This window comes from Miniopterus schreibersii (assembly GCF_964146895.1).
Source record: "Miniopterus schreibersii genome assembly, chromosome: 11".
NCBI classification, from domain to species: domain Eukaryota; kingdom Metazoa; phylum Chordata; class Mammalia; order Chiroptera; family Miniopteridae; genus Miniopterus; species Miniopterus schreibersii.
The window spans coordinates 16,584,659-16,612,652 of record NC_138111.1 but is presented as its reverse complement, the minus strand read 5'-3'; the positions used below and the strand labels follow the sequence as shown (position 1 = coordinate 16,612,652).

Sequence of the window (27,994 nt, the reverse complement as noted above, 5' to 3'; positions counted from 1 at the left end):
GTTAAATTTCAGACCCCAAGAATTAACACTGTTTCTCAATATAAGCAAATCCAAGTAGACCCATATAGAAATAAATCATAAAATAAAATTTAATACTTTTCATTCCACTTTCACAGTGCCTAAAAATAGAATAAAATGTATTTGTTTTTTTAAAATGTTATTTAAAGAAGTGATATGGCCCCTCAAGATTATCAGTTTTTAATACTTATTTCTAAAAGAAAAAGAAAACGATGTGAGTAATTTCTACAATTTGTACCACTTTGAATAAAAATGTTAAGAAATGATGGAGCAATATCAAACTGTATCTAACTAAACCAACATGTAGACCAGAAAAGTTTTTAACAGAAAATACTTTAAAATATAAAATGTTAACAAAATTTGAGACAAGTCACTTACTTCTTTATATTCATTGATTAGCTTGGTGAGGCCATTCAAAAGCATTGGACCTAATGGCTTAATCTTGATTTCTGGACAACTTAAAAAGAAATAGCACACATACACAAAGCAAGATAAGAATCTCGTAATTACATATCTTTTCAAATAATTACTTACAATAATTAAAGACAACTGAAATAAATTAAAATCATCTATTAAAATCTGAAATGTTTAAAAGATTTCTTTCTAGATAAGATATACTTTAATCATTTGATCACTCCAACAGCTTGAAAACTTTATAGTCAAATAGTTCAAAAAACTTACGTTATACAAATGTGATGCACAAATTGCAAGGATAATGTTCTTAATTTTGAATTTGTATTTGTACCAAAGAGTCCATCATACACCACCTATAGTCAAGAACACCAATTAATAAGAATAGTAACGGACTATTCCCAAACATTAGGATTCAACAGCACATCTCTTGCACTACACCTTGTTCTTCGAAATTACTGCGGTTCTTTTTAATACACACACACATTTTGGCTGATAAACTTAGGAAGCCAATCAGTAGCTCCAATCAATAGTCTGCAGAGTGGCAAACATGATGGCCGATCTGACAAGTCTGCAAAACTTAGGGGTGTGTCACTAGGAAGTCACACAGAGTCCACGATGCAGTGGGCCGCCACCCTGCCACTCCATGTCCCACAGAGGACACTAGCAGATGAGATCATTTTGGGAGAATTAGGTTCATTAATTACAAATAGTCATTCAGAACAAGTTATACCAAAAGCTTCACGGAAAATATTGAAATTAAAGCATTGTAAAGTGTACAGTTGGGGTACAGGTGCTCCATATATTACATAGTCATGTCTAGATTAAAAAAAATATCACATAGTAGCTGAGGCCTATGGGATATCCAGAGGGTTCAGATATTAAACATCAATATCAAAGAAATCTAAACTCCTCAAATTCCTACTTTTTATGGGAAAAGTAGTCTTACAATTTAAAAAAAACACACAACCCTCCTTACTGGTTGTTAAAATTACTAACAATATTCTGATCTTACTTAACAATAACATATAACTGGACATAGTATTGAGAATCTGCTGTATATTAACACTACACGAGGTACTGTGAGATGAAAAAGACAAGCCTTGCTATCAGGGCACTCAACTTTGTTAAGGAGTCCAGTACATACATGTAAAATGACATAGAACAATATATAATCAAGTGCTACATTATTTGGAAGACTTTTTTAAGAAATTTAATGTGATAATGCTATATTATATAGAATAATATGGTCAGATAATACAGATAACAGAAGCAAAGGATTAATTAGAACACTAATGCTTTGCAGGGGAAAATAAAATTCATAGTGCACACACTACATGTAAAGAATTGTGGGAGTTTCTTTCACATGCTCAAAATCAAGGTGAGGTAACGTGTGACTAGTTAAAGTTATTGGTGTCTGGTAAGAAGCTGCCTTTAAAGGATTCTATGATTGGCAGATAGAAAAGAAAGGGGTAGGGCAAACTATATAGGAGATTAAAAGTAATGCCATGATTAGAAATGGGAATGTAAAAAAAAGGAAGAATGTTTATGGATGATGGGCAATGAATTTATCTTTGAATGTACAACTTTAGGACCTATTTTAAATACATAAAAAGTACAAATAAAGTGCACACCTACAGGATGTCTATGAATATTCTGACACAAAATTCTAGCTTCTTATTATATAATGTAGTGTTACCAAAACCAAGTCTTCTGAACCAAAATCATCAAGCAATTAACAGTGCTTGGAAAATGAAACGGAAGAAGCTCTGATAATTTTATGTTTCTCTAGAGACATAAAACAGAGTACTTTAAATCAGTCAAATATTAGAGTACCAGACACTGAGAACAAAAGTTTTATCATATAAAAGGAAGTAGCAGCCACTTAAACAAATAAGCCTTCAGGAGAAATGCTAACACAGAAGTCTACACATCACCCTACCTCCTGAATATACATTAATGCAGTTCTTTCTCTAAGTAAACTGACATAAATGTTGTAAACATGCCATTTCTCCGTGGAAAGAACAAATTACCTGAATGTTAGCTGGGAACGTTTCGGCAGCTTGTCTGGAACGAAGAAGATGGGGGACAATCTTTAACTTGACTCTCGTACTAACAGGGTCCCTCTTCAGCTCTGGCTTCAGAACTGCTCCCTGTAAAAAATATTTAGGGTAGTAACAGCATTTCAAAATTATTGTGAACTGAAAAAGTCATGAGAGAGCAACTAAATCAGCGGTCTGTCAAAATATGTTTCAAAATCCTTTTTACACTCTTAAAAATTACTAAAGACTCCAAAGAGCTTTTGTTTATATTGGAATACCTATCAATATTTACTAAAGTTAAAACTGAGATGTTTTAAATACTTATTCACTTAAAAATAGTATTAATAAACCAATTACATATTTTCATAAATAACGTATTTTTAAGAAAAATGTATTTTCCAAAACAAAATCTGTACTGAGAGAGTGGCATTATTTAATTTAACACTGTCTATAAATCCCTTCACTGTTCACCTTAACAGAAGAGGGCTGGATTCTTTTATCTTCTGCATTCAATCTGTTGTGATGTTGTTTTGGTTAAAATATATTTTAAAAAGCCAGCTTCACACAGATACGTGGATGGAAAATTGGGGATAATTTTAGCCTTTTCAGGTAATTGTGGATAGTCTGAAACTATACCAAAACCTGATAAACAATCATTTGTTAAAGGTGAGCTGCCATTTGGACTTGAAATCCTTACACTTTTGCATGCTCTGTTATACTAAATCCCACTGGTCTATGTAAGTATCCTTGCATGCTTCTGTGACATCAGTGGTCAGAAAATACTGCTGAGTTTAAGCTTATGTCGCATTATAAAACATCCAAAAAGGAAAAAAAAACACCACTAATCTCATCAGAAAAGTCAGGAAGTACTGACAAGCTGTCAAACTCACTCTAATGAATACACACTTTCCAAATTCCAGTTTTTGCTTGAAAGCTCAACTTTTATCACTGCCAATAAATCAGGTTGTTTTTCTTGAAGCCTCATTTTTTTTTCATTTTAGAGAAATATCTGCCAATCATGTATCTCAATACCCACAGTTTTCCTGTCTACTCTTCAGATAAATAACATTACTGCTTCATCAAGGACACTCTTAAGTAAAGCTGAGTTTTATTCTCTTTTCTTTCTTTTACCATGAATGCTGACAGTGAAGAACAGAATGAATGCTAATATTATTTAGTGGCACAGCTTTGATTCATGCTAGGACCCCAGCAGTTGCACCTACGATTGCTTTTGCACCATCAGTTCAAATATCAACACAGTAAATTTTTTTTAAATGGCAATAATTGCTTGCCTTCCTGGACCCCTAACAGTCTCTCTCTCTGTGACCTAATAAGGGCCTATGGACCAGACCACACTCTGAGAACCAACGATCTAATCTAACCCCTTCATTTTTTATGCAAAGAACGTGAGGCCCAGAGAAGTTCTGTGATTAGCCAAATCTCTCCTCCACAGTACATTTATGGGCAGCCACTACAGGAAGGCCCGGGGGAGGGGGGGGGAGTGTGCCTATTCCCAATTTATTGTTCTTTCTGCTACATCACACTCAATTTAATCTAACTAGAGCTAATATGATTTTTAAAACAACTCTTCCTGGTTTAAAAATAAGCAAACAAATAATCCTTGTATGTCTGGGTTTGGACTTAGAACACAGTGAACAAACGTAACTTATGTTATTAAACAAACATTTTACTTAAAGGCTTCAGAAGAAGCTACCTATTGTTCTAGATTCTAGACTAGGGGTCAACAAAGTACAGCCTGCAGGCCAAAACCATCTGTCTTAATAAGGTCTATGAGTTAAGAATAGCTTTTACACTTTCAAATATTTTTTTAAAATCAAAATAGTATTTCACAATATGTAAAAATTACATGAAATCCAAATTTCAGTGCCCCTAAAGTTTTACTGGTACACAGCCAAGCTCATTAAGTTCTCTGCGACCTATGACTGCTTTTATGTTGTCAGAGTTGAGTAATGGCAGCCTGACACCACATGGCCAGCAAAACCTAAAATATTTACAGAAAAAAGTTTGTTGATCCCTAATCCAGACAATTATCATTATTTAAGCACCAGAACTGAAAACACCAGACCAGGTAAACTAAGTTATTACCAGATTTTAATCTACCTAGACTGGTATGGCTTAAAACTATTATTTCCTACAACACAGGTTCAGCTTAAATCAAAACAAACAAGGAAAAATGTTCAAATATATAGAGCTCATGTAACAAAGTACTTTCAGTGATGATGTGAGAACAAACAGAAACCTACCTCTTTTGTCTTCAGTGGTATATCTCCAAGGTATACCTTGTACATCTTATTAATGATGGTAGGGTTATTCCAGTCAATCAAGCTACAGAAAATTTCAACACAACTTGTTAAAATTATTTTTTTCCTCCCACATCAATGATTTCAAAAAATTATAGCCTCGATATTTGTTACCCCCCCCAAAAAAGTTTAAAACACTCAAATGAAATGGGCAACCGACATAATAAAAGAGAAGGAAAGGGATTAACTTCATCAAAGTTTTTTAAACAGGGGGAAAAAAGTCACTTATCCCACCTTGATTCAGTAGATCACTGTATGCAATGGCCCAATTTGGTACCACACAAGAACACTGAACTGTTCATTCCACTGACAGGGCCCATGCCATGGAGCAGCCCCAACAGAGCACAGCTATACTATACTGGTTCAAAGAGCCCTGGGGCATGAATCTTCTGTTTAACCACTTGGAAATTCACTCACTTGGAAATTCAAATGTAATAAGGAGGGTGACAGAAAAAATTTACCCATTAAAGACACAACCCTAGGAACCTTGCAGTCCATCGTTATTTCTCAAATACTGTGTCACTATAATTCCCAGCATCACTCTTCCTTATCTATCAGCACACACTTGCAGTTTTAACACCTGATTCTACAGAACAGTCATGCTGCCATTAGTCACTGTGACAAATTCCTATGTGGGCCCCACAATAAGGTGAATTAGGATATCATGTGATTGGTGATTGGCACCCACCCTCTGCAGCAGTCCCCACCCCGTCACTGAATAAACCTACCCAATAATGCTATCCTGCATTTCTCTTGATTATCAAGATTTAACCATACTATCTTCTCTCTGCCTTTTGACACTGGTTCTGTGTTCAAGATATGCTCTATTCGTACAAACACAAATTACCCTGCTTTGACTGTTTTCTAATCCCTTCTCACGTAGCTTGTCAATTGGCCTCTGGATGTCCACAATCCCCCTATCTTCAAAGTCATTCTACAATTACAGCTTAGTGATTACTCACCTACACCTTTCCTCCACTGATTTCTGCTAACTAATCCTCAAGCTCCACCATTGTTTCCCTTCCATAAATAGTGTAGATTTAGAGATTTTTGACAAAACACGTTAGTAAAACAAAGTGAAAACTTACCAGTGGTTACCCATTAGGGATAATTTTCACTGTTTCTTATACATTTCCTCTCACCATCTTTCTAGTTGTTTTCTGATTACATGTTTGTTGTAAAAATTCAGAAACAATATAGAAAATAAAATTCCTTACAATCTGCACCATATCCCTCTCTACTTTTCAGTAACTACTCACTCAGCCGTATACCTTTTTCTAGACTTCTTTCCCACGCATGTAAAATATGTGGGTGGGTATAGCACATAGGTAGATTTAAAGAAACAGATTAACAGATGCATCACCTGAAGAGATACTTTGGAATTTTTCTTTAACAAAATGGGATACTGTTCTCAACTTACTTTTTGCTTCTTAACAATGTTGTGTTATTTTATAGAAAAATGCATAAACTTAACAGACAAAATGAAAACTAATACTTAAGCACCACATTTGTGTTTCCAACAATCCAATCCACTTGACATGGGGCAAAGAGTGCAGGCAGTTCAAACACAATGACAAGTTTTAAAGGGAAGCATTTTCATACTTCAAAACCAAATGAATTTCTTGAAAGATACCAGGGAGATGCAGTTATAAGCAACATGAAGGAATTTTAGACTTGGAGGAAATGTTAAGTACATTCTAGTCCAACTTTCTCATTTCACAAAGTCCAAGGCCTAGAAAGGTTAAGTGAGTCTTCCAAATTCAGAGAATCAGCAAGAGGCATGACCAGAACTAACTCCGGGACAAACACCCCTGCTGTCCGCTGCTTCACACGCCCCTCAGTAGTAAGCCAGTCCACCCACCACACACACAGTCAGCTTACGTTTCACCAAGCCAACCACACACACAGTGAAGTTCATTTCCTTACCCTATTACACCTACCTGTACTGGCTGCTTAGGAAGGGAAAAACTACAATGCATGGGACCTCTATAAAGCTTTATTACTTTATCCACATTTAACTGCCTTTTAGCATGTTATTATATTAAGCATTAAAATAAATTTAGATAAGAACTATTCTATAATATGATTTTTTTCAGCCATCTTCAATTTTTGATGTTATTCTTCAATCTTTGCACTTCATTTCTTAAATCAGTACACATAACATTTTGTTTTCTGCTTTATTAATTTGCCATTACTTGGAGATAATTTACATGTTACTTTATTATTTTTATTATTATTTTGGCAGATATATAATATTGCATACAAGCACACACAATTAATTTACTTAACTATTTCTCTATTGTGGAAATCTGATATTTTTCCATTTTTTACAATTACAGGAAATAATATGAGCAAATTTAAAACATTTTTCTAAATATAATCATTTTCTTCTTTTAAATGATTCTCTTAAGATAAATTCACAGATTTAGATAAAAGATCAGAAATACTTTTATGATTCATTACTTACTGCAAACTGCTTTCCAAAAATTATTTCAATCTATAATGCAACAGGACCTTAAATGGAGTTATCAACTGTTACACAATTTTACTTACCAATGGGTACAAAGCAGTATACCACTGCTTTATTTTGCATCGATTTGATTTCTTATACAGCATATTTTCTATGAACCTACTGACTATCTGTATTTCCTATGTGAATTAACATCTATTCAGCAAATGGGAATTAACATCCCATTTCCATGGGATCTGAGTTTCACTATATTAACATTATACCTACATATCCTTTATGAAAAGCAATCTCAAAAGGTTTGAGATAGAGGAAAATCAAAAATGAGTAACTGTGGGTTTTGACATTTTTCTTAACATTACTTCTTTAAGTTCATTTACCCAGCCAAAGGTCTCACTTCTTGTAATACTCCTCACAGTTCCAGTTTTAAACTGCTTCTCCAAACAGCTTTTCTTCTTATACAGGATTCTGCTATTAAGTAAACTGTCCTTATTACAAATTAGGTATATTTCATAATCTCATAAACTGAATATTTCATTACATAAAATCCTAGAACACATAAAATCCTAAAAGAACAAATATGTGCTGAGTAAGTTTTAGAAATCTAGCCCCTTTCCAATTTTGAGAGTTTAAAAGACATGTAGTTTACCTTTGCTTGCTTTTCAATTCTAGGTCTGCAGCTGTGGCCACACTGTGGCGTGTGTCACTAGAAGCAATCACCAAGTGGAGAACAGCTTCAAGTTCAGGCACCTGTTCAGCTTCTATGAATTTCACTATACCCAATTTGCACTATGGATAAATGGAGGGAAGGAGAAACAGTGATGAGAGAAACAAAGAACACCAACCAAACATACTTTTTAACATATCACTATGGCCATAAACCAAGAATTAATAGTACAACTATTAATAGCAGCAGCTCCTAGTTAGGTTTACAATGTGCCAGGGACTGTACTAACCCATATATAGTCATTATTTCATTTAATTCTCACAATCTATAAGATATTATACCAATTTTCAGATGAGTAAAGTGAAGGAAGGCTTAAGAGATTAAAACACACAGCAAGTGATGAAGGCAGGATTCAAACCCAAGTCTTTCAGACTCCAAGACAATTACAATACACACTCTTCCTACTAGGATACACAGTCTTTCTAGAATGACAAAACCTTGAAGACAACTATGATAAACAGCCTTCCTACTAGGATACACAGCCTCTCTAGAATGAGAAAACCTTGAACTAAAGTCCAAATTTGGAACCTCCAGGTAAGAATGGTGGTATATTAGAAATAAAGTGCTTCATGGCTATGACAGTTCAAAAGGAATTGAACTCACATTCCTTGGAGTTCCAACGTATTGTTAAAATACTAATTCTTGTCCTCAATATACTTACACACTGAAAACAATCTGATTTGAAATGTACTCTTGTCAATGCAAGTGAATGTCTAATCAAACAGTATTCAATGTAAATAAACTGGCTAAAATAAAACCTAAACTTGAAATTCTGTTTTGAAGTTCATGCAATGTAAAGCAGCTACGTGTTTCACTAATGAAAATAAATTACCTGGAAAGTAAAACTTTACCTTAAGAAATCAGTTACATAATAGTTCTTATGCACATGAAATAGGACTGATTGAGTTTAAAATTATTAAATGGCAAAGGATGCAATTTAAAAAGGTATATGAACATCATGAAAATGCCTGTCTTCCCTCCTTCTATTCAACACAATTTACTTGTAACAAGAGGTACAAAAGAAAAGACTCAAATATTTACTTAAGCCATTAAAAAGAAGTTATGAAAATCAAGTATACAAAGATATAAACAAAAAAATATTCAAAGAAAACTGAAAACAATACTAATGTCCATCAATAGGAGATTATGCAGTTTACATATTAATTGTATACAAACATTAAAAGGGATGACATTTTTTTTAAAACTTGATACATTGTTAAATAAAAAAGTGAACTACATATAATTTATTGCATAATATGTAAAAATGTACTGTGTAAAACTGTATTTGTGTATATACAAACAGAACAAGCTATTGGTGAATAACAAACTAGGGTGGCAGGATTCCAGGTAATTTTTAATTCTCTTTATAATGTTCTGGACTAATTGACTCCTTACATTATCATTACCTTTATCAAAATAAAAGCACTTACCTGGTAGGGAAAATGTTAAACAAGAGATTTAAAAATTAGAGGAAAACAGCTTTCATCCTTGAAACTAAACTGTTCCTTTCAACACTAGATTGTGAAATTGACAAAAGGCATACAGAGACCCTTAGAAATGAGGAAATAATGACCAGCATCGGACTAAAATTTAATGCTAACAATTGTTCCCCAGCACTTACAGCCTCAGTCCTCAGATAGACCTACATTCAAAGCCTAGAACTAGAAGTGAGCCAGGCCGGGCGTGGCTCAGCGGTTAAGCATCAACCTAGGATCCAGGAGATCGCACCCAGTCTGGGCACAGGCGCATGTTGTGGGCTTGATCCCCAGTCAGGGGCGTGCAGGGGGCAGCCGATCAATGACTCTGTCATCACTGATGTTTCAACTCTCTCTCTCCCTTCCTCTCTCTGAAATCAATAAAGATATATTTAAAAATTAATTAATTAATAAAATGGAACTAGAATTGAGGCCGTGGTGAATCTCAAAACCTTTTACCAAGTGGAAGTAACAATTTCTATACCTCGCTGGGTTGCTGTGAGGATTAGATAAGATAATGAATTCAAAGTACTCATCAGTATAGTGCCTGTCACAGAGTTCACACTTAGTAAAGAGTAGCTTCTGTTACTGTTTACCTTTCTTTCTTAGTACATCATGGCTTAAAGGAGAGCAAAAGAATCTATAAAACATGAAGAAGTAACCCTAACTGAGCACAGCCCTCAGTGAACAGGCTACTCTCCCCTCTCCTCGGAACACTGACGTGACCCGCGGCCACTCAGGTCCCCAGGAAAGAAAAGGATCGAGTCGTGAGGCTGCCATGGCAGGGAGGATGGGAGCGAGCCAGCTGCCTGAATCCCGAAATTGTGACAGACTCATCTCCTCTGTTCTTCCCTGATGCGCCTGATGACACAGACACAGTGAGGCACCTTCCCTGTAGAGCACCAGTCTTTTTAAAGAGCTGCTCAGAGAGCATCTGTGTCCTGTTTAAATCCAGAATAAAATTCTTAATGCCATTTTTCAAATTCCCAGGAAGAAACATAAAAGGGAGTCATGCTTTCCCCCACACTGTCACTTGTGGGTACAGATTCCTCACTTTACACAAAATGTACGGCCCTAAAAATACTGAACCATGTAGGATAAATTGTATTTTAACTGCACCAAGGCAGCCAAATAATTATTAAACTCATAATTAAAAACTAAAGTAAAAAAAGTTATAAGTACCCAATTTATAAATGGGCTGTATTTCATACTTAAAACATGAAAGCAATACCAGAAGAACCGAAAAGCATTTCCCACTCCTCCCTTTTCCTGGGGCTTTAACAAATAACTGACATGATGACAAAAACACAGCACATCAATTGCTCCTTTCAAACATGTTTCATTCGAGTGAATACACTGGAATTATGGCACATGCTTCATGGGCTTCACAGGGGTGTGTGCACAGGGCTAGGTTGTGTTACGAATAAGCAGTGTGTGATACCTGTTCCAGCTGTTCAGGTGTCCATGGGTTATCACCAATAACTCGTTTAGCTGCATAAAAGCTCATTCCTGGGGGAGGCTGTGGTATTCCAGAACTTCCCCCACTATTTGAAGAAGAACCCTGTGCTGAAGATGAATTCTGGCGACTCTGGGATTCATTTAACACATATCTGGAAAGAAAATAAAAATTTAACCCCTCTATTAAAACGCATACATACACATGCATATATACATATGCAATTACATACGTTCCTCACAGAGAATTTTTCTAAAAGAATAAACACTAAAAGTAAAACTTCATCAAAAAGAAATATTTTAAAGGTAGTTAAAAAATGTACTACATCTTCAGCAAATTAACCATAAGAGTACATGTTTGTTGACTAAGGGGTGGTAAAAAACAAACAAACAAACAACTGTCCTGCTATACTCAAAGCAGAGAATATGTTTACCCTCATTTCTATTTCTGTTAAGTTGCAACTCACCTTCAATTCTCCTTGGACTCCTTATATCCCCGCATGACAAAACCCACTAACACCACTTAGCACACAAGCACATGAAGCTCCCAACGTGAAAAGAATCAAAAAGCTCAGAAGGAAGGAGAATTAGCTTTTCCCATTTATGTTCAAGCGCTTTGCAGCTATTATTCATTTAGTTTATCATCCTTTTTCATTTTTAGCTTCTATAGATTAAAAAAAGATTTCTGGTAAATTCATCTTGATCCAATCAAACTGGTTATACCTCATCTACAAAATGAAAATTTCTATATAAATATTAATTCAAGTTTCTTCAAACTCAAAAGTATATGCTGACAAATCATCAGACTGGACATTAAAATAAAATACTGCCCGGCCAGACGTGGCTCAGTGGTTGAGCATCGACCTAGGACCCAGGAGATCGAGGTTCAATTCCTGGTCAGGGCACATGCCCAGGTTGAGGGCTCGATCCCGAATGACTCTCTCATCATTGGTGTTTCTATCTCTCTCTCCCTCTGCTTCCCTCTCTCTGAAATCAATAAAGATATGTAAAAAAAATTAAAAATATATATATTAAAAATAAAATACCAATTATAACAAAAATTAAAGAAAACACTCAGAGCCTGATGGCATAGTAAATTATACCACATTACTTATATGTCATATTTATTCAATTCCTAAATTCATCTTTAAAAAGAAAACAAACCAGTTAAGGAATCACTTTATTTTTATACAAACAAGGCAAACTCTTACTGCTAAGTAAAGTGTGAGGAATCATGTCTTGAGTACATTGTGTGACTCAAGTTAAATTTGGATTTCAAAGTTTATTTACCAAAGCCATCATCACCTGCCAAGTCTGGCTGCCTCCTGATATAACAAGTATAAAAGGAAGTTTTCATTTATTACTAAGTTATAGCGAGATTGGTGGCAGTAAGTAAATCAACAATTACTGAACAGCTAACACCATACAAAACATCATCCTAAATACAAGACAGAGGAACTTGGGGGAGGGGGGTAAGATTGAACCTCTGCCATTGAAGCAGGTTGAGACAGTAATACAACACATGTCACAACATTTGACATGCCATCAGATGACATAAGAAATGGTATGACAGAGGGAGTCGAAGTGAACAGGTAGAGGTTAGTGGCAGTGTTGGAAGGTCCAGAAAATAAAGCCACCAAACTAGAGGAAGGAGACCAAACTGGAGAGGAAAGAAACCATACAGCATGTACTCTTGTGTCTAGACTGAGGGACAGATGATATGGAGCCCCACATGCCAAACTTATAGTGTATACTGTAGTTCTGATCAGGAAAGAAACATAATGAAACCAGTACCTGAGAAAAATATCTGGCAGCAGGACAACCTAGAAAATAAGTAGGCTGAAGTAGATCACAACCAGGGCACTAGGCCAGGGACCAGAGCTAGATAAAACAGCTCTTGACTTCAAGGAGCTCCCAATCAATTAGGGAAAATGGATATGTCAACAATGCAATCAAAACACAAAGTGGCAATACATGTAGACGGGTGAACAGTGATACACATACTTGACATTTAAGCTACTCTGAGATGCTTTTTCAAAGTGTTTTTTTGGCTGTTGTTTCAGCATTTCTTTCTTCTTTTCTTCCTCTTTTGATGGGGAAGCATGCTAAGCAAAAACTGCATTCTCTTAAAACACAGAAAGGCGAGGACACGTGAGAGGGCGTGAAGCCCTGGCAGGAGGGTCAGCTGGTTGGAGCATCATCCCGTACACCAAAAGGTTGGGGGTTCGGCCCCTGGTGGAGGCGCATGCGGGAGGCAACCAATCAGTGTTTCTTTCTCACACTGATGTTTCTCTCTCTCTCCCTTGCTCTCTAAAATCAGTAAAAACATATCCTCGGGTGAGGATTAAAAAAAACAAGTGCATGTGTACAAGGAGGCATGTATGATGGAAAACAGCGGCCCAAGGATTTCAAGGTGTGACCTGATGACATCTATGTTAAATATCAGGAAACTCCATGGAAATGTGGAGTTTTAAAGAAGAGTACTGGTGAGAAAGTGGTGACAACAGTTTAAAAGAGCCAATACTAGATGGCTGCAAGTGGGAATGGTTCCCAGATACATCAATGAGAGGGGAGGAGGCATTGTGGAACTGACGTGGTAGCAACCGGAAAAGCTGGAGGCACTTTATAACCGCGCGCCTACATGGCTAAGAGAATCATCACAGTAAGTAAAGAAGAGGAAGTATTTTTATGGGAAAAAACTGGTTCCAGCTTGGACAGATTGAGTCAAATCGCAACAGCAACTCCACACCCATAACGCAATAAGCAGTGGGGCTGGAGTTCAGAAGATGTCAGGGCTACAGCAAAAACATCTGAGACTCAGCCATTTTTAAGTGAAAGCTGAATCATTTAAAACAGTACTTGACTCCACACAGTAAAAAGCAGTCAGGAACAAGGTTGCTTTGTTTTGTTTTCATTTCTTTAACTTACCCATAAGGCATCAGAAGGACATCTAGCATGAAGTCCAAAAGCAGCTGCACAGTCTTTGGTTTCTCAGCAAGATTAAACGGAGAAGCTGATTTTGATGAGTCAACAGGGTATTTCATGTGAAAAAGGGTTGGTATTAAAAGATGCATTAAGCTGAAAAAACAATTACATTTATTGCAACTACTTTTAAAACATGGTTTTTATACATGAAATAATAGACAAAACAAAAATCACATAACAAAAAGTGAAACTGTAGCAAGGCCACTCATTTTCAATACCACTAACATACAAAGTCCTAATCGAAGGACTGGTCTAGATTTCCTTCTTATTGCAAGTTCAACATATTGAGTGGTAATTGGCATTTAGCCCATCTGGCTCATCACCAGAAGCACCAGGAAAAAATATACATAATATGAGCTCAATGTTAATATCTGTCAGCTCAAGAGATTTTATATTAAACCTTAGGTAAAGTTCAACTTATAACATGTTCTTTAGATAATATTTTTTCCTTTCCATAGTTAATTAAAATAAAGTTAGTACAAAGGTAAAGAAATTAAAAATCAATCATGTCAATATTTGAAATGTAGTATTAAAACTTCCAGTGTGAATTTAAGTAACACAGCTACAATTCCTTCCTTCACAACACCTTTTGCTATTCTTAAAACACATGAAAACAATTTCAAACAGTGCTTGTTAATGTTTATTAATTTTACTTGTAAACATCTGTATTACAAGTCTCTGTTTATAAAATGTATATATTCTAAAAAGGGGAGCTCAAAACATTATTTAACTCCCTCTTTCCTCCACAACTTCTTTGTGATGATTCTCACCACTATAGGGCTACAACACAGAACTCTGAGCTAAGCCTAGAATGGAAGGATGCTGTCTAAACCTTTTCACTCTCCAATTCCCGTATTGATACAAACAAGTGATCTGTTCCTTAAGAAAACTGCTCTCAAAGTTCACATCCTCCAAGACAGACATCTTTTGATAAAAGTGTTTTATAACCCTAATTTTTGCAATCACAGAAAATTAGCTGCTTCAAAATCATTTTAAAAAATGCATTTAGATTAAGAAAAATGTTGTTAACTCTGCAAATTTTTCGATATGCTCCCATTAAGAAATTTTATAACAGTATTAACAAAACAATAATGGTGAGTTGAGGTAATGCAGAAAATTCAATTACTTGTCATCTGAAAGAGCTCAAGGGAAACCAAAGGTGCGGACCTATTTTGAATGGCAGCTGTTGACTTGTAGCTGGGAAATAACAGAATTGAGGAAAGTATACCTATCCTGCTGTGGCTGAGGCTTCCCTTCCATTGCGGTAAGAAGCGTAGGGGCGAGTTCACATTGCTTTTCCACTGGTAGGCGAGGATAGCCCATCTTGACATAAATTATAGTAAAATTCTAAGACAACGAGAGAAAAGCAAGTGAGTGTGAAGGAAATACTCTAGGATTTCATCATAAACAAATGGTTGATAACTTAGGGAGTTATAACAAAGAAATTGCCTCCTCCTTCCATATGTTATCACATGTTTATTACAGCTTAACCAACTATGATATTTCAGGATGAATTCCAGCCCCACTTATTCAAAATGCTTGCTTTAAGATGGGCTTCCTGTGAGGGAGCAACACCTAACCCAAAGCACAGGTGTATACATATATCAAACCATTATGTTGTATATTCTAAATAAACAAAATTTTATTTGTTAATTATGCCTCAATAAAGCTGGGGGGGAAGTACTCATATATGCAATTATTTTCACTGAAAAGAACAAAGTAACCATTTGACGTACCTAAACCTACGTACTACGCTACACATTACATTAGATCTCCCAGTTTGTTGCATTCATCCTTTCAAGCTAAGAGCGCACACTTTAAATCCTAGGCTGCCCTTTCCCAGCTGTTCTATTACTAAAACCACCTTAGTATATTGCAGCACTCTGGTTCCTCACTCCAATAACTGACCAAAGGATGATGAACTAAGGAAAGCTGAGTGCTGTCGGTGTGTTTGTATCACTATAATCCATGTGAATGCCTCATTTTAAGCAAACCCATAAGTGCACATCTGGATTTATACATAATATAAAAATCTGCTTTTTGAAGGATTCCTCACTTTAAAGCCGACTTCGTAAGGTTATCCCTTTCTTTTTTATTAAATTTTATTTTTCTATTACAGTTTACATTCCAGATTATTTTGTATTAGTTTCAAGTGTACAGCATAGTGGTTAGACAATCATATACTTTACAAAGTGGTCCCCCTAATATTCTAAGTACCCACCTGGCACCACATGTAGTTATTACAATATTATTGACTATATTCCCTAGGCTGTACTTTACATCCCTGGGACTATTTTATAACTGCCAATTTGTAGTTCTTAATGCCTTCAATAACGTTATCCCTTTCCTTTAAAACCGTTCTATTTGGCAGTTTTACTGGCACACAATGTTCCTATATGCTTAAAGAAAGGAGTATCTGTAATGGAGCTGTATGTCCAGAGCAGGCACAGACGTCTGGACCAGTAGGTGGCTCCAAAGGTCTGAAATCCAGATGTTAGATAAAGACCCAGTAGATTCTGCCTCAATGCTAGAAACTACAAGGGCCAGGGAAAAACATCACCTGTCATCACACAACATTGTTTTATATTTAATTTTCATGAAGACAACTCAAGAGGAGTATTTCTTAACAGCCTCAGTTTAAACCACTTTTTAAAAGTATATGTTTCTGAATATATTATAAATGTCAGAAGCACAGATGTTTTTAAAACTCAGCCTTCCTATTTCATCTTGCCATTTTACACTCTTCTGCTGCTACCCTTTATTCATGCCTATGCGACATAACCCTTCTCTTCTCTCCATTCAGACTGCTCTCATATAATCTTTTACTAAGAATCAAATCATTCTTTACAGATCAAAATATGTGGTAAGTTATTTCACCAACATTCCTATGCCCAATGTCAACGCCCATGAACGATCCTGTTCATACCATTTCCTTAATGGTAATAGTGCCTCTGGATCAGTACTCAGTGGTAAAAAAGTATGTCATTTAAAGAAAAACATCTTATGTTTCATTTGGAAATAGGCTATGGTAAAATTCTAAACTGCCAATATATTGATCACATCTAATAAATGTTATGAAAGAAAACTACAATAAGTCAGAATATTTTAAGATAATACTCACTGTAACAAAGGAAACTGCAGCAGGATCCTGGTATTGAACCAACAGTGTCTCTATTGGGAGCTGTATTTTGGGGCGGCTTTTTATACGCTTATTCAAATGGACCAACAGTTCCATGACCTAGAATAGAGATATACGAACTGAAATTACTGATAATTCCCTTCTCAGGCATTACTTATCTGAGAAATACAAAATAAATTCATTTCTCAGATAATACTTAATTTGATAGTGGTTACTTTGTTCTCTTTTAAAAAGTAAATTTTACATCCCCAAAAGTATACAATATCCCCTAAGAATCCATACATCAGAATTGCTTTTTATAAAAAAAAAAAAAAAAGAGAGAGAGAGAGAGAGAATTTTGCAGATTTGACCCCTGGTCAGGGCACATGGGGGAGGTGGCATGCAGGAGGGAGCATACAGGAGGCAACCAATCGATGTTTCTCTCTCCCTTCCTCTCTCTTTAAAAATCAATAAACATATTCTCAAATGAGGATTTAAAAAAAAGAAAATCTTGGTGTGACAGTTATCCAACTTTTAATAATAAGACTTTACAGAATGTTAAAACAGGAGCTATACATCTTTCTTTCAAAAAAAATTTTATTTTGCTTATTTTTAATTAAGGTTATATTCACAATCAGCCAATGACTAAAGAATATTTTTGCCCCTCGACCACCTGATTTTCATATTGGAATCCAAGGCACCAATTTTAGATCAAGCCTCCATACATTCCAGAAAAATTATCTCAATTATATCACCTGGCACTGATGTCAAGTGTACACAGTTGGTGCTAAACGCAGCTGTGCTAAGCACACAAAAACTACTTTTAAATCAAGTAAGCTAGTCCTAGACTTACTCTCCATTTTGAAAGGCCATAACTAGGATCATGAACCTAGGTTTCAATTATGGGGATAATTTACTTAATAATATTAAGTAAATTATTTACTTAATTTATTTATTCCCCATTTAATTCTCCCAACTGTCCCAACATGTTTACCTTTTTGCGTACTCCTTCTTGGGTGCTAGACAGCTTGAGCAGAACAGGAGGAAGGAATTTGGATATAATATTCTGTAATTGTTCATCTGTTTCAGCATGGCCAAGTCGTAAAAAGACCCGTTCAAGCTGATCTATAATATAAAAAGAAAAAAAGAATTTAGCAAATCAAACACAACTGAGGCTAATTGTTTTTATGGCTTAATCCTTTTACTGTACTGCAGATCCTTCAGTCAGAACTTTAACTATAGCTAGCCTTACATGCTTATGATTTTGACCCAGCTATGGAACACTAAAAAGGGTTATAGCTAACTATACTGTCTTACAACTGTCCCAGTCATTTAACATCTAGAAGAGAGGAAAACAAAGCCACAGATAACAAAATTCTCTCCTACACACAGTTATTCCATTTTTCCTAAAGGATTCTGATACTGGAAAGAATACAAAATTTTTGAAGAAATCTTCTAACCTATCTAGCAGAGCAAGGCAAGGGAATTTTAATCAGATACCAGGGGCAATGTATATTGGGTGATAACATTTTTTTTTTCACAATTCACACTATGTTTTATTATTTACTAATGTAATATATTAAAATACATATAATAAAAAATAGAGAATGATATAAGGTGATATAAGAAAGTAAAAACCCTCCCCCCCAATCTTCCAGTGCCACAACTATAAACACAATACTTTCTTTAAAATACTGTAATTTAATATTCTAACAAGTCACAAAGCTTCGTTTCTTCTCCATTGGTTTGTTTCACATAGGGCAGAGATACATTAAAATATTAAGCCTCATTACTGTTATAGAGGACTGAAATTCTTAATTTTATAATAAAACAATTAACACTGGATTGCCAAAGCCCATTTTCTTCACATTTAATATTTGTTCTTTTTCATTAATAGCTCAAACACATATATCCAACCCCCATATGATCACCAAAATTTTAGTCTTATCTTGCAAGTGTAGCATATATGTAATTAAACAGTTGGTAAACACACAGATTGAGCACAAATAAGGCCCAGAAGGTACTGCTTTGTAAAATATCTACCAAAAGGTTGATTAGGCCAGTTGTTATATTTGACAGCAAGAAAAAAAAATCAACTTGTTTCTGTTTATAGCTGTGATTAAACAAAGACTGGGTTTCTTTCAGCTTCGGAGACTAGAGATTCTGAATGCTTTTTATTTGTAGCAGGAGACTGGAGACTGGATAAATTTCCAAAAACATCGTACTAGAGCCCCTTGAATTAAAATTTGGCAAAACTCAAAATTATATCACCCAGTAATAAGCTACTTAAGAAGGATCAGGCCAGAAGCAACTATCCAAATACAAAAGGCTACACTGGCCATTTTTCAAGATGCTACTTCTACGTTTATACCCGAACTTGGTAAAGAGATACAAAAAGGCTGTCAGTAGAATAGAACATGCTACTTTTACCCAGTCTTTGATATGTGATTTTTTTTTAATATATCTTTATTGATTTCAGAGAGAGGAAAGGAGAGGGAGAGAGACAGAAACACCAATGATGAGTCATTGATCAGCTGCCTCCTGTAAGCCCCCACTGGGGATTGAGCCCGCAACCCGGGTATGTGCCCTGACCAGGAATCGAACTTTGATCTCCTGGGTCATAGGTCGATGCTCAACCACTGAGCCACGCCCAGGCAGGCAACATGTGATTTTTTTTTTAAGCTCATATGGCCCTGTCTGCATTCTAGCCATGTGTAGTGCCACATCCCAACCAAGGTAGGTATTAAATAAGCCAACCTTTGTGCCACTGCCATCAGGGTCATATAAAATTAACCTTTTCAGTGGAGTAAAGTCAAGGGCTAGCTGGTATAATACAATAATGCTACAATCCAGGATTTATTTGGGAGGGGGGAAAAATCAAAAGCTGTGATGTTATTAATTTCAGAATTATTAAGGGAAAAAAAAGTTCCAGTGATCTCCATACTCAGTTAAATGTTCCTAATAGCCTATGGACTTTATAAAAGATTAATCGTCCTATTCCTTGAAAGACTAATGACCAGGGTACAATCACTTTGTAAACTAAGAAAATCTGGATCCTTCCATACATTTTCTCCTAATCTCTGGACAAACCATTGCAGTCCCCAAAACAAAGCCTTCTACTCCAAAATCCATTGCTCCTGTCACACAGAGCTCAGTTTTGGCAAATCTTCTGGGGAAAAGGGGTAAGTCCACAGCCAAAATGGCAACAACAGTAAATGCACTGTTAATTACACAGAAACAGGAGATGGCTGGAATGTATTCTGATTCTAGAATAATTTTTAACAACTTTTCAAGGATTTGCTGGACAGGCATTCTGGCATAGCAAGTTCTCCGGCAGTATATTTGATAGAATAGCCTTGCCGCAAAGATAATTACAGTGAGGTGCTCAAGGTAGACAAATGAAGACAAAATGGTCAAAGTGGTCAACAGGGAACGATTAGGAAAACCAAGTCAATGAAGAATCAAGTTCTCTAGGTATGAGAAAAAATGCAAGTGCTGTGAGAGAATGAACAGGAGCCCTCTGCACAGGACACAGAATACAGGCAAGCACAAGCCCAGGGAACTTCCAGCACACTGGTTCCATTTCTTCTTCCTCCCACGCTCTGGCTGGTCTTGGCACCCCCCAGCAGAGGGCCAATGACATTGGTCCCGCCACCCGTCTCCCACTGCAACTGGAAAAATCTCCCCCTTTTCTCATACATTACAAATGCCTTTTGACTCTATAGCACTTTTTCATTATCTAAGTTTTTAAAATATACAGTTAACATTCCTTCCTTAGATGGCCTCTGAGTTTCTAGTCATGCTTAAAAATGCCTTTTCTACTCCAAGATTATAAAAAATATTATATTCTACAGAAAGGAGTTAACATAGCAAGCATGAGACTGCTACCCTTAGAAGTCTTTGCTTCCCAGGGCTGGCTCTCAGCTGGCATCTGGAAACTTGGATTTCAGGATAGTTCCCACTATTTCCAGAACTGATAAAGATGAGATTCACTGTGTCTAAACTGTTTATATAAACAATATGGTTTATGCTGAACACCTGCTTTCCTTCTGGGAAACTGGAATTTTGGTACGTGTTAGGAAGAAAGTGGCCACGTGGCCAGCACCGAATCTCCACTGAGTATCTGGGAGACAACATTTCACACATGCTGTCACAACTCACTGCTGGAGAAATTAATAAGCATGTTCTGTGTGATTCCACTGGGAGAGAACGCTTGAAAGCTTGCACCTGGTTTCTTCCAGACTTCATCTCATGTGCCTTTCCCTTTGCTGCTTTTGCTTTGTGTCCTTTCCCTACAATAAATCTTAGCCATGAGTACAACTATATGCTGAGTCCTGTGAATCCTCCTAGCAAGACACTGGGCCTGGGGGTGGTCTTGGAGACTCTGACACATATATTTACTTATCTATGTTTTCTTCTAGCTCTTAGGATTTTGCTTTCTGCATTCAAGTCCTTAACCCAGCTGGAATTTTTTTTGGGGGGGCGGGGGGGGAGGCACGTGGAGGGATCTAGTCTTTTGTGGGGTTTTTTAATCTTTTTCATTGTGAAATTAAATATTTAGAAAATGTACAAAACATACAGTTTAATGAATTATTATAAACACCTATGTAACTACCACCCAAGTCAAGAAAAAAATTTTAATTTGAAACTTGTACAAAAAAAGATTCCTAACTAGACTTGGAGAGTTGGAGAGGACTGAAGATTGTTTAACATAAAAAGCACAATGAGTTTTAAGGACTCACCTAAGGTCACAGAGCAAATTAATAGCGGAGCAAGAAATAGAATGGGGTCTTCTGACCTTCAGTCTAAAAATCCTTGCCTACACCCTGCAACTGTCCACAACAATGATCCTATTTTCTCTGGGGAACTATGCTACATATACATATTGTGAGAGATCACCAAAAGGTCATAAGAATTTGTCTCATTCAGGTAATATTTATGACAAAATGGAAAAGTGAACCAATTCAAAGGTCACAAAACAACGCTGGAGAAAGCTGGTTACTACAAACAGGAAGCTACCACGAATGTGTCAAACTGCCACTCACCCTACGTCTTCCCTGCTCATCTAAATTCTCTGATCCTGCCCTGGCCAGTTTTGCTCAGTGGTTAGAGTGTTGGCCTGTGGACTGAAAGGTCCTGGGTTCAATTCCAGCCAAGGGCATGTACATCAATTTGTTGTTCCACTTATTTATGCATTCACTGGTATGTGCCCTGACTGAGGATCGAACCCGCAACCTCGGTGTATCGGGACAAGGCTGCTCTAGTCAATTTATCTACCCAGTGAAGGCACAAGAAGTAATTCTTCAGTCCTCATGGATCACAGTCCTGGAGGAAAACTCTCCCAAGGGAGAGACAAGCAAAAAATACCTGTAAGAAAACTGCTCACAGCCACAGGGTCAGTAAAAGCAGAACTATGGAAACACTCTAAATGTCAGTCAATAGCAGAATGAATAAAGAAATTGAGACAGGTCACACAACAGTGAAAGTAAGAGCTACAGGTCACATGGACCAACATGGCAATATCCAAAGAAATAAGAGCAAAGAAAGCAAGTTACAAAAGGATACATACAATATTATTCCACTTATGTAAAGTTTTCAAATGTGATAGGTATGTGTGAGTGTGTGCACTGCATATGATATATACATACAGGAATGACAACTCTGCGCAACAAGGGAAGAGAAGAGAGAAGAGAGAAGGGAGAAGGGAAAAGGGAGAAGAAAGAAGGGGGAAGGAAAGAAAAATCTGTGAGGGGTAACAGAGAGCTTGAATTGTATCTGTAATGTTTATTTCTTACAAATAAAATTAAAGAAAGACCTTAAGCAAAAAATGCAAAGATCTGTCATAGGTGGGTGGGACACAGATAAATATTCCTAAGAGTACTCTCTATACTTTTCTTCATACTTGAAATATTTATTTTAAAAAGTAGTCATATACCATAAGAATTGTTTTATGATACAGCTATATAAAAAGGGAAAGAAAATACATCAGTGATTTTTCTTCTTCATGCTTTCACGTATTCTTTGAATATTCCTCAATAAAGATACATTTTTTAAGAAAAATATACAGAGTAATTTTAAATATCTGCTTGTTTGAAGCCCTGTTTGCTTGAAGCCATGTTTCAAAGATGAGGAAATAAATTTAAATCACAGAATTTTAAAGCTTAAAAGGAACTTGAAAGAATATAGAAGAACAAAAATAAGAACATTTACTAGTGGCAATACAAAATGGCACAGCCACTTTGGAAGACAGTTTAGAGGTTTATTGCAAAATTAAACGTACTCTTACCATACAATTCAGCAATCATACTCCCTGGTTTTTACCAAAGGAGTTGAAAACTTATGTCCACACAAAGATCTGCACATGGATATTTATAGCAGCTTTATTCATAACACTTGGAAACAACCAAGATGTCCTTCAGTAGGTGAGTGGATAAATTGGTGCATGACAACGGAATATTATTCAGCGATAAAAAGAAATAAGTTATCAAGCCATGAAAAGACATGGAAGAACCTTCAAGGATATTACTAAGCGAAAGAAGCCAATCTGCAAAGGCTACATACAGTCAAATACTATGCTCCCAACTATATGACATTCTGGAAAAGGCATAACTATGGAGACAGTTAAAAGATCAGTGTTGCCAGGGGTTGGGAGGAGGGAGGCATGAGCAGCAGGAGCACAGAGGATTCTTAGAGCAGTGAAAACACTCCATATAATATAATGGTAGACATATGTCATTATACATTTGTCCAGGCAAATAGCATATAAAACACCTAGAGTGAACTGTAACATAAACTATGAACTTTGGGTGATTATGATGTGTCAACGTGTTACTGGTGGGGAGAGGTCTTCGTTCCTACCTGTGGCTCGTGGGAGTAGGATTTTTGCAATATCCCAAGAAAAAGAATTTTCTGAGACTCGCACGGGAGAGTAAGTGATTTTTATATGCATGGAATTAAACCCGAGATCCCAAGGTCCCATTTTCCCTTGGCCCACCAAGGAAGAAGTGTAGCTGGGGCTTCAACAGGGATAAAATCAAAGCAAGTGTCCCGAGTTTCCACTCCATGTCCGCATAGTCCAATACAGCACCAGGCTAGCTTAATTTGTGTTTCCTGTTGCAGCCCATCCGTCCACTGCACGTGGGATTCACAGGGCCACATGGCTATGGAGGAAACATGGGCAAATGCAAGGAAGCAGAACGAGAGAGCCCCAAGAGTAAGAGCCAGGACCAACAAGAGGGAGCCGAGAATTTCTACTTGGGGGGTTATGTATTCCCAAATCTTTGTGGGCATGCAGTAGCCATGCCCATTCTGGCCAATGATCTTTGTTCCCAGGTGTGACTGACAGGCACCTTCCCTAGTCACCCCAACTTCACTGTGCATTCCCTTTGTTGGGCCCCTTCTGTCTGAAAAAATAGAACTTTGACTTCCAAGTTAAGGAGAAAAGGCTCTTTTCTCACAGGATTACAAAAGGCAAATACTAGTTTTTCACTCACAGCATCACTTAAGAAAAAAAAACACATAAAGAAAAAGAAATAAATCTGTTTCCTTAGAGGTGTCACCTTTTCATGACAGCTTGAACATCCAAACCCTGCTTGGAAAGTACACAAGAAAAGCATATAGTGTCACAAAGAGTAGGGAAAAGACTATAAAGTACCGAATATCCCCGCATGCTGGAATTTCAGGATTCTTTTTTGGCTTATTTGCTTAATTCTATGTCATCACTAATTTACTTCATGAACATGAATAATTTGTGTGATTTAAAAAGAGAAAGTGGTTATATTTCAGGGTGAGAATGTTATTGTAATTAGCTAGTTAATATTAATAACAGGAAGAGAGCAAAGGGGAGGCCAAATATTATAACCATGGTCAGCTGGGCAGCTTCACCTGGAAGCTACAGCTTCATGCTCCCCGGGGAGCCACCAGACCATTCCCTGCAGATCCCTGGGGGAAGGGATGGAACAAAGGGGGAGATGAGGGCATGTGTAGTGAAGTCAGGGTGACAGAGGAAGGTGCTTGCCTGTCAGTCTAGCCTGGGGAACAATGGATTGGCTAGAGGGTGGATCCTATCAGAAGCATGCAAAATCTAAGCTCCTGGTTAAAATGCCCAGAGTTCCCCCTCTCTTGTGCTCTCTCTAGTTCTTGCTCTTGCTCTCTCTTGCTCTGTGACCTGCACTCACCTGTGCACTTGCGTGTTCTCTCTCCATAGCCATGTGGTCTTAAGCAACCACCTGGCCCACGGCCGTTCAGACTTCACATGCAGGATGCTGGACTGAACTGTACTTTAATACGGAGCAGAAACTACAGGCAGTGATGTTAATTCTGGCCCTGCTGAAGGCAGGATTGGACAGAGATGAAACCTTGGAAGGGAACCCCCTTAATTTTACATCATAAAGCCTTCCATGAAACCCCATCCTCTGGTGAAGACCTCAGGAAATTCTTTTCCTCGAGATACCCCAAGAACTCCACTTCCACCGGTAACATGTTTCAGACTTTTTTTTTAAGTTACTTAAATTTTCTACAAAGAACATTTTTTTAAATATGAAAGTAAATTTTAAATTACAAATCAACTTAGAGGCCTTAACTAGAAGATGAGACTGAAAGAGAAAGCTGAAAATGTCAACCACTACCTACTGCATCATAAATCAATTAATATCCTAAAGCTAAGAGGATACTCTGAGAAAGACCTGTCAAGTTAGCACAGAAATATACTAGACTATAATAGAATAATTTCACAAGGAAATATTCTCCCTAATGAGATTCACTTTCTTCTGATTCACACATATGTAAATACATTATACTCACAACGCAGTTTCTCATGGCCTTTTGAACCTCAAAAAACGTTGTGAGGTAGACAGCTATTGTCTGCACTTATGCATGAAAAACTGGGGCTCCGTATCTAACTGACTTGCCAAAGGTCACCAAGCTAACAAGACACAGACTCATAAGCTCAACCTAACAAGACACAGACTCATAAGCTCAACCTAGAAAGCTCTTTACCCTCCAAATACCTCACTCTAAAGCACTATTTTTTTAGTAGGTGATACTAGCTCCAACTAACAGATGAGGAAAGAGAGCCTAGAATTCATTAAGAATGCTGACTAAGATTGCCCAAGCCACTCCACAGCTAGCTGAACATCACCCTGCGCATAGAAAGGTTGCATTCGATTCCCTTTCAGGGCACATACCTGGGTTGCAGGTTTGATCCCTGGAGGGATATGTACAGAAGGCAACCGACCTATGTTTCTCTCTAACGCTGATGTCTCTCTCTGTCTCTGTCCCCGCCCCACCCCCGCCCCTTTCTGTAGGCATGTTCTCGGGTGGGGATTAAAAAAAAAAAAAAAATGTTGACCGAGATTACAAAGGTGGTAAGTGGCAGGATTCGGATTCAAACTCCAGGCAGTCCAACTCCAACCCAGCGCTCTTTCCAGCATGCTAAATCACACCTTACTGTAAGGGGATGCTAGTCTTACTAGAATTATGTGCAACATGACAGCACCCTGGCTACAGCCGATGTTGTCAGAACTGGCCCCTCACTCAATTCACCCCTTCCTTAGGTTCAGAACTGGGACCAAAGAAGCAAGCCTCCCTGAGAGCCTGTGTTGCTGGAGAACTGAACTTCATCGTTCAAGGGAGCAAGGTTCTTGCAATATCTTTAGAAAATGAGTTTTCTAAGATTTGCAAGAGAGAATGAGATGTGGTAAAAGGCTTTATTTGCGTGGAGTTACAATTCTCAAGTTCCAAAGTCCCATGCCCCTTACACCAGTCCTGAAAAAGGTACAGCAGGGTGAGTTCAGCAAAGCCAAAAGCACAGTCAGTGTCCAGAGCTTCCTTTCCACGTTTTTTTGTTGTTTTCAATCCTCACCTGAGGCTGTTTTTCCCAGTGCTTTTCAGAGAGAGTGGAAGGGGGGAGGGGTGACACATCCATATGAGACACATCAATTGGTTGTTTCCTGCACAGACCCAGACCAGGACTAGGGATCCAGCCTGCAACCAAGGTACGAAAGTGCCCTTGACTGGAATCAAACCTGAGACCCTTCAGTCCGTGGGCCAAAGCTCTAACCACTGAGCAAAATCAGGTAGGGCCATGTTGCAGCCGGATGTAGGTCAGCATCCACGCTAATTAAAGTCCACTAGTTCACTGTGTGAAGTCCCACATGGCCATGAGCCACATGGGCACAGGGGCGAGCATGCCCCCTTCCACAGGAGAGGCAGGAACCTGGCACACCAGCAGGGAGGGGAGGGAGGAGGCGCCTTTGTTTAGAAGTTTAAATATTTAGGTTTCTGAGCTTGCAGTGGCCATGCTTATTCTGACCACTGACTCACTCCCAGGTGTGAATGACAGGAAAGCACCTTCCCACAGTCAACTCAGACGTCACTGGGCATGAGTCCAACTGCCTTTGTCCAGTCCCATCGATCAGCAGGAAAAAGACTTGGAGAACATCAAATACAGCCCTTTGGCAAAGCTGTATAAATGGCATGCCTATATTATTTGGTCTCCCCTTTACTCCTTTCCTGTTAAATAATAACCAGGTTATTACAACAGTATCACCTGGACCTGAAACAGCATGCCAGGAGAGATATGACATAGGCATCTTCAGCCTACCCTATGGAACACAAAATCGGAGAAACTGCTCTGCTGGTTTGCAGAAAGAATGGCAGGGAAGCACAGAGAGAAGCTGGAAGAACAGGATGACTTCCAGTCCTTTGCTCCAAACCCCTCCTGAAGGCCCCTCCTGTTTCCGTAGACTCCTTGATTCCTCATAGTAAGTGCCCTGTTTTTGCTTAAGCCAGCTCACAACTGGGTCCAAACAAACGGAAGGTCTCTGCCAAGAAAAAAAGACCCACTTCTATAAAAATACATTAAAAATTAAGCAGCCTGGCTGGGTGTGGCTCAGTGGTTGAGCATCAGCCTAGGATCCAGGAGATCGCAGTTCGATTCCTGGTCAGGGCACATGCCTGGGTTGCGGGCTCGATC

The 27,994-nt window shown here is 37.6% G+C and overlaps 1 protein-coding gene and 1 pseudogene across 5 annotated transcripts in view; both read right to left on the bottom strand.

Moving 5' to 3' along the window:
* Positions 1 to 27,994, bottom strand: part of ECPAS (Ecm29 proteasome adaptor and scaffold) — an 85,914-nt gene that overhangs the window by 45,744 nt on the left and 12,176 nt on the right. For 3 of the 4 annotated variants that reach the window (XM_081150684.1, XM_081150683.1, XM_081150685.1), the window contains exons 2-11: positions 18,014 to 18,144; positions 17,023 to 17,139; positions 15,130 to 15,248; positions 13,845 to 13,994; positions 10,903 to 11,071; positions 7,909 to 8,048; positions 4,736 to 4,817; positions 2,463 to 2,582; positions 700 to 785; positions 397 to 475 (exon numbers count right to left, since the gene is read on the bottom strand). In XM_081150684.1, the coding sequence (XP_081006810.1) occupies positions 397 to 475; positions 700 to 785; positions 2,463 to 2,582; positions 4,736 to 4,817; positions 7,909 to 8,048; positions 10,903 to 11,071; positions 13,845 to 13,994; positions 15,130 to 15,248; positions 17,023 to 17,139; positions 18,014 to 18,144 (1,193 nt within the window). Of the gene's footprint in view, positions 1 to 396; positions 476 to 699; positions 786 to 2,462; positions 2,583 to 4,735; positions 4,818 to 7,908; positions 8,049 to 10,902; positions 11,072 to 13,844; positions 13,995 to 15,129; positions 15,249 to 17,022; positions 17,140 to 18,013; positions 18,145 to 27,994 lie in introns of those variants that run through there. The other variant, XM_081150686.1, reaches the window with a different exon arrangement.
* Positions 18,918 to 25,229, bottom strand: LOC308564005 (phosphatidylinositol-glycan biosynthesis class W protein pseudogene; annotated as a pseudogene). The gene is made up of 3 exons: positions 25,197 to 25,229; positions 19,712 to 20,403; positions 18,918 to 19,483 (listed from the first exon to the last, which is right to left on the bottom strand). The product of its transcript is annotated as a phosphatidylinositol-glycan biosynthesis class W protein pseudogene (transcript).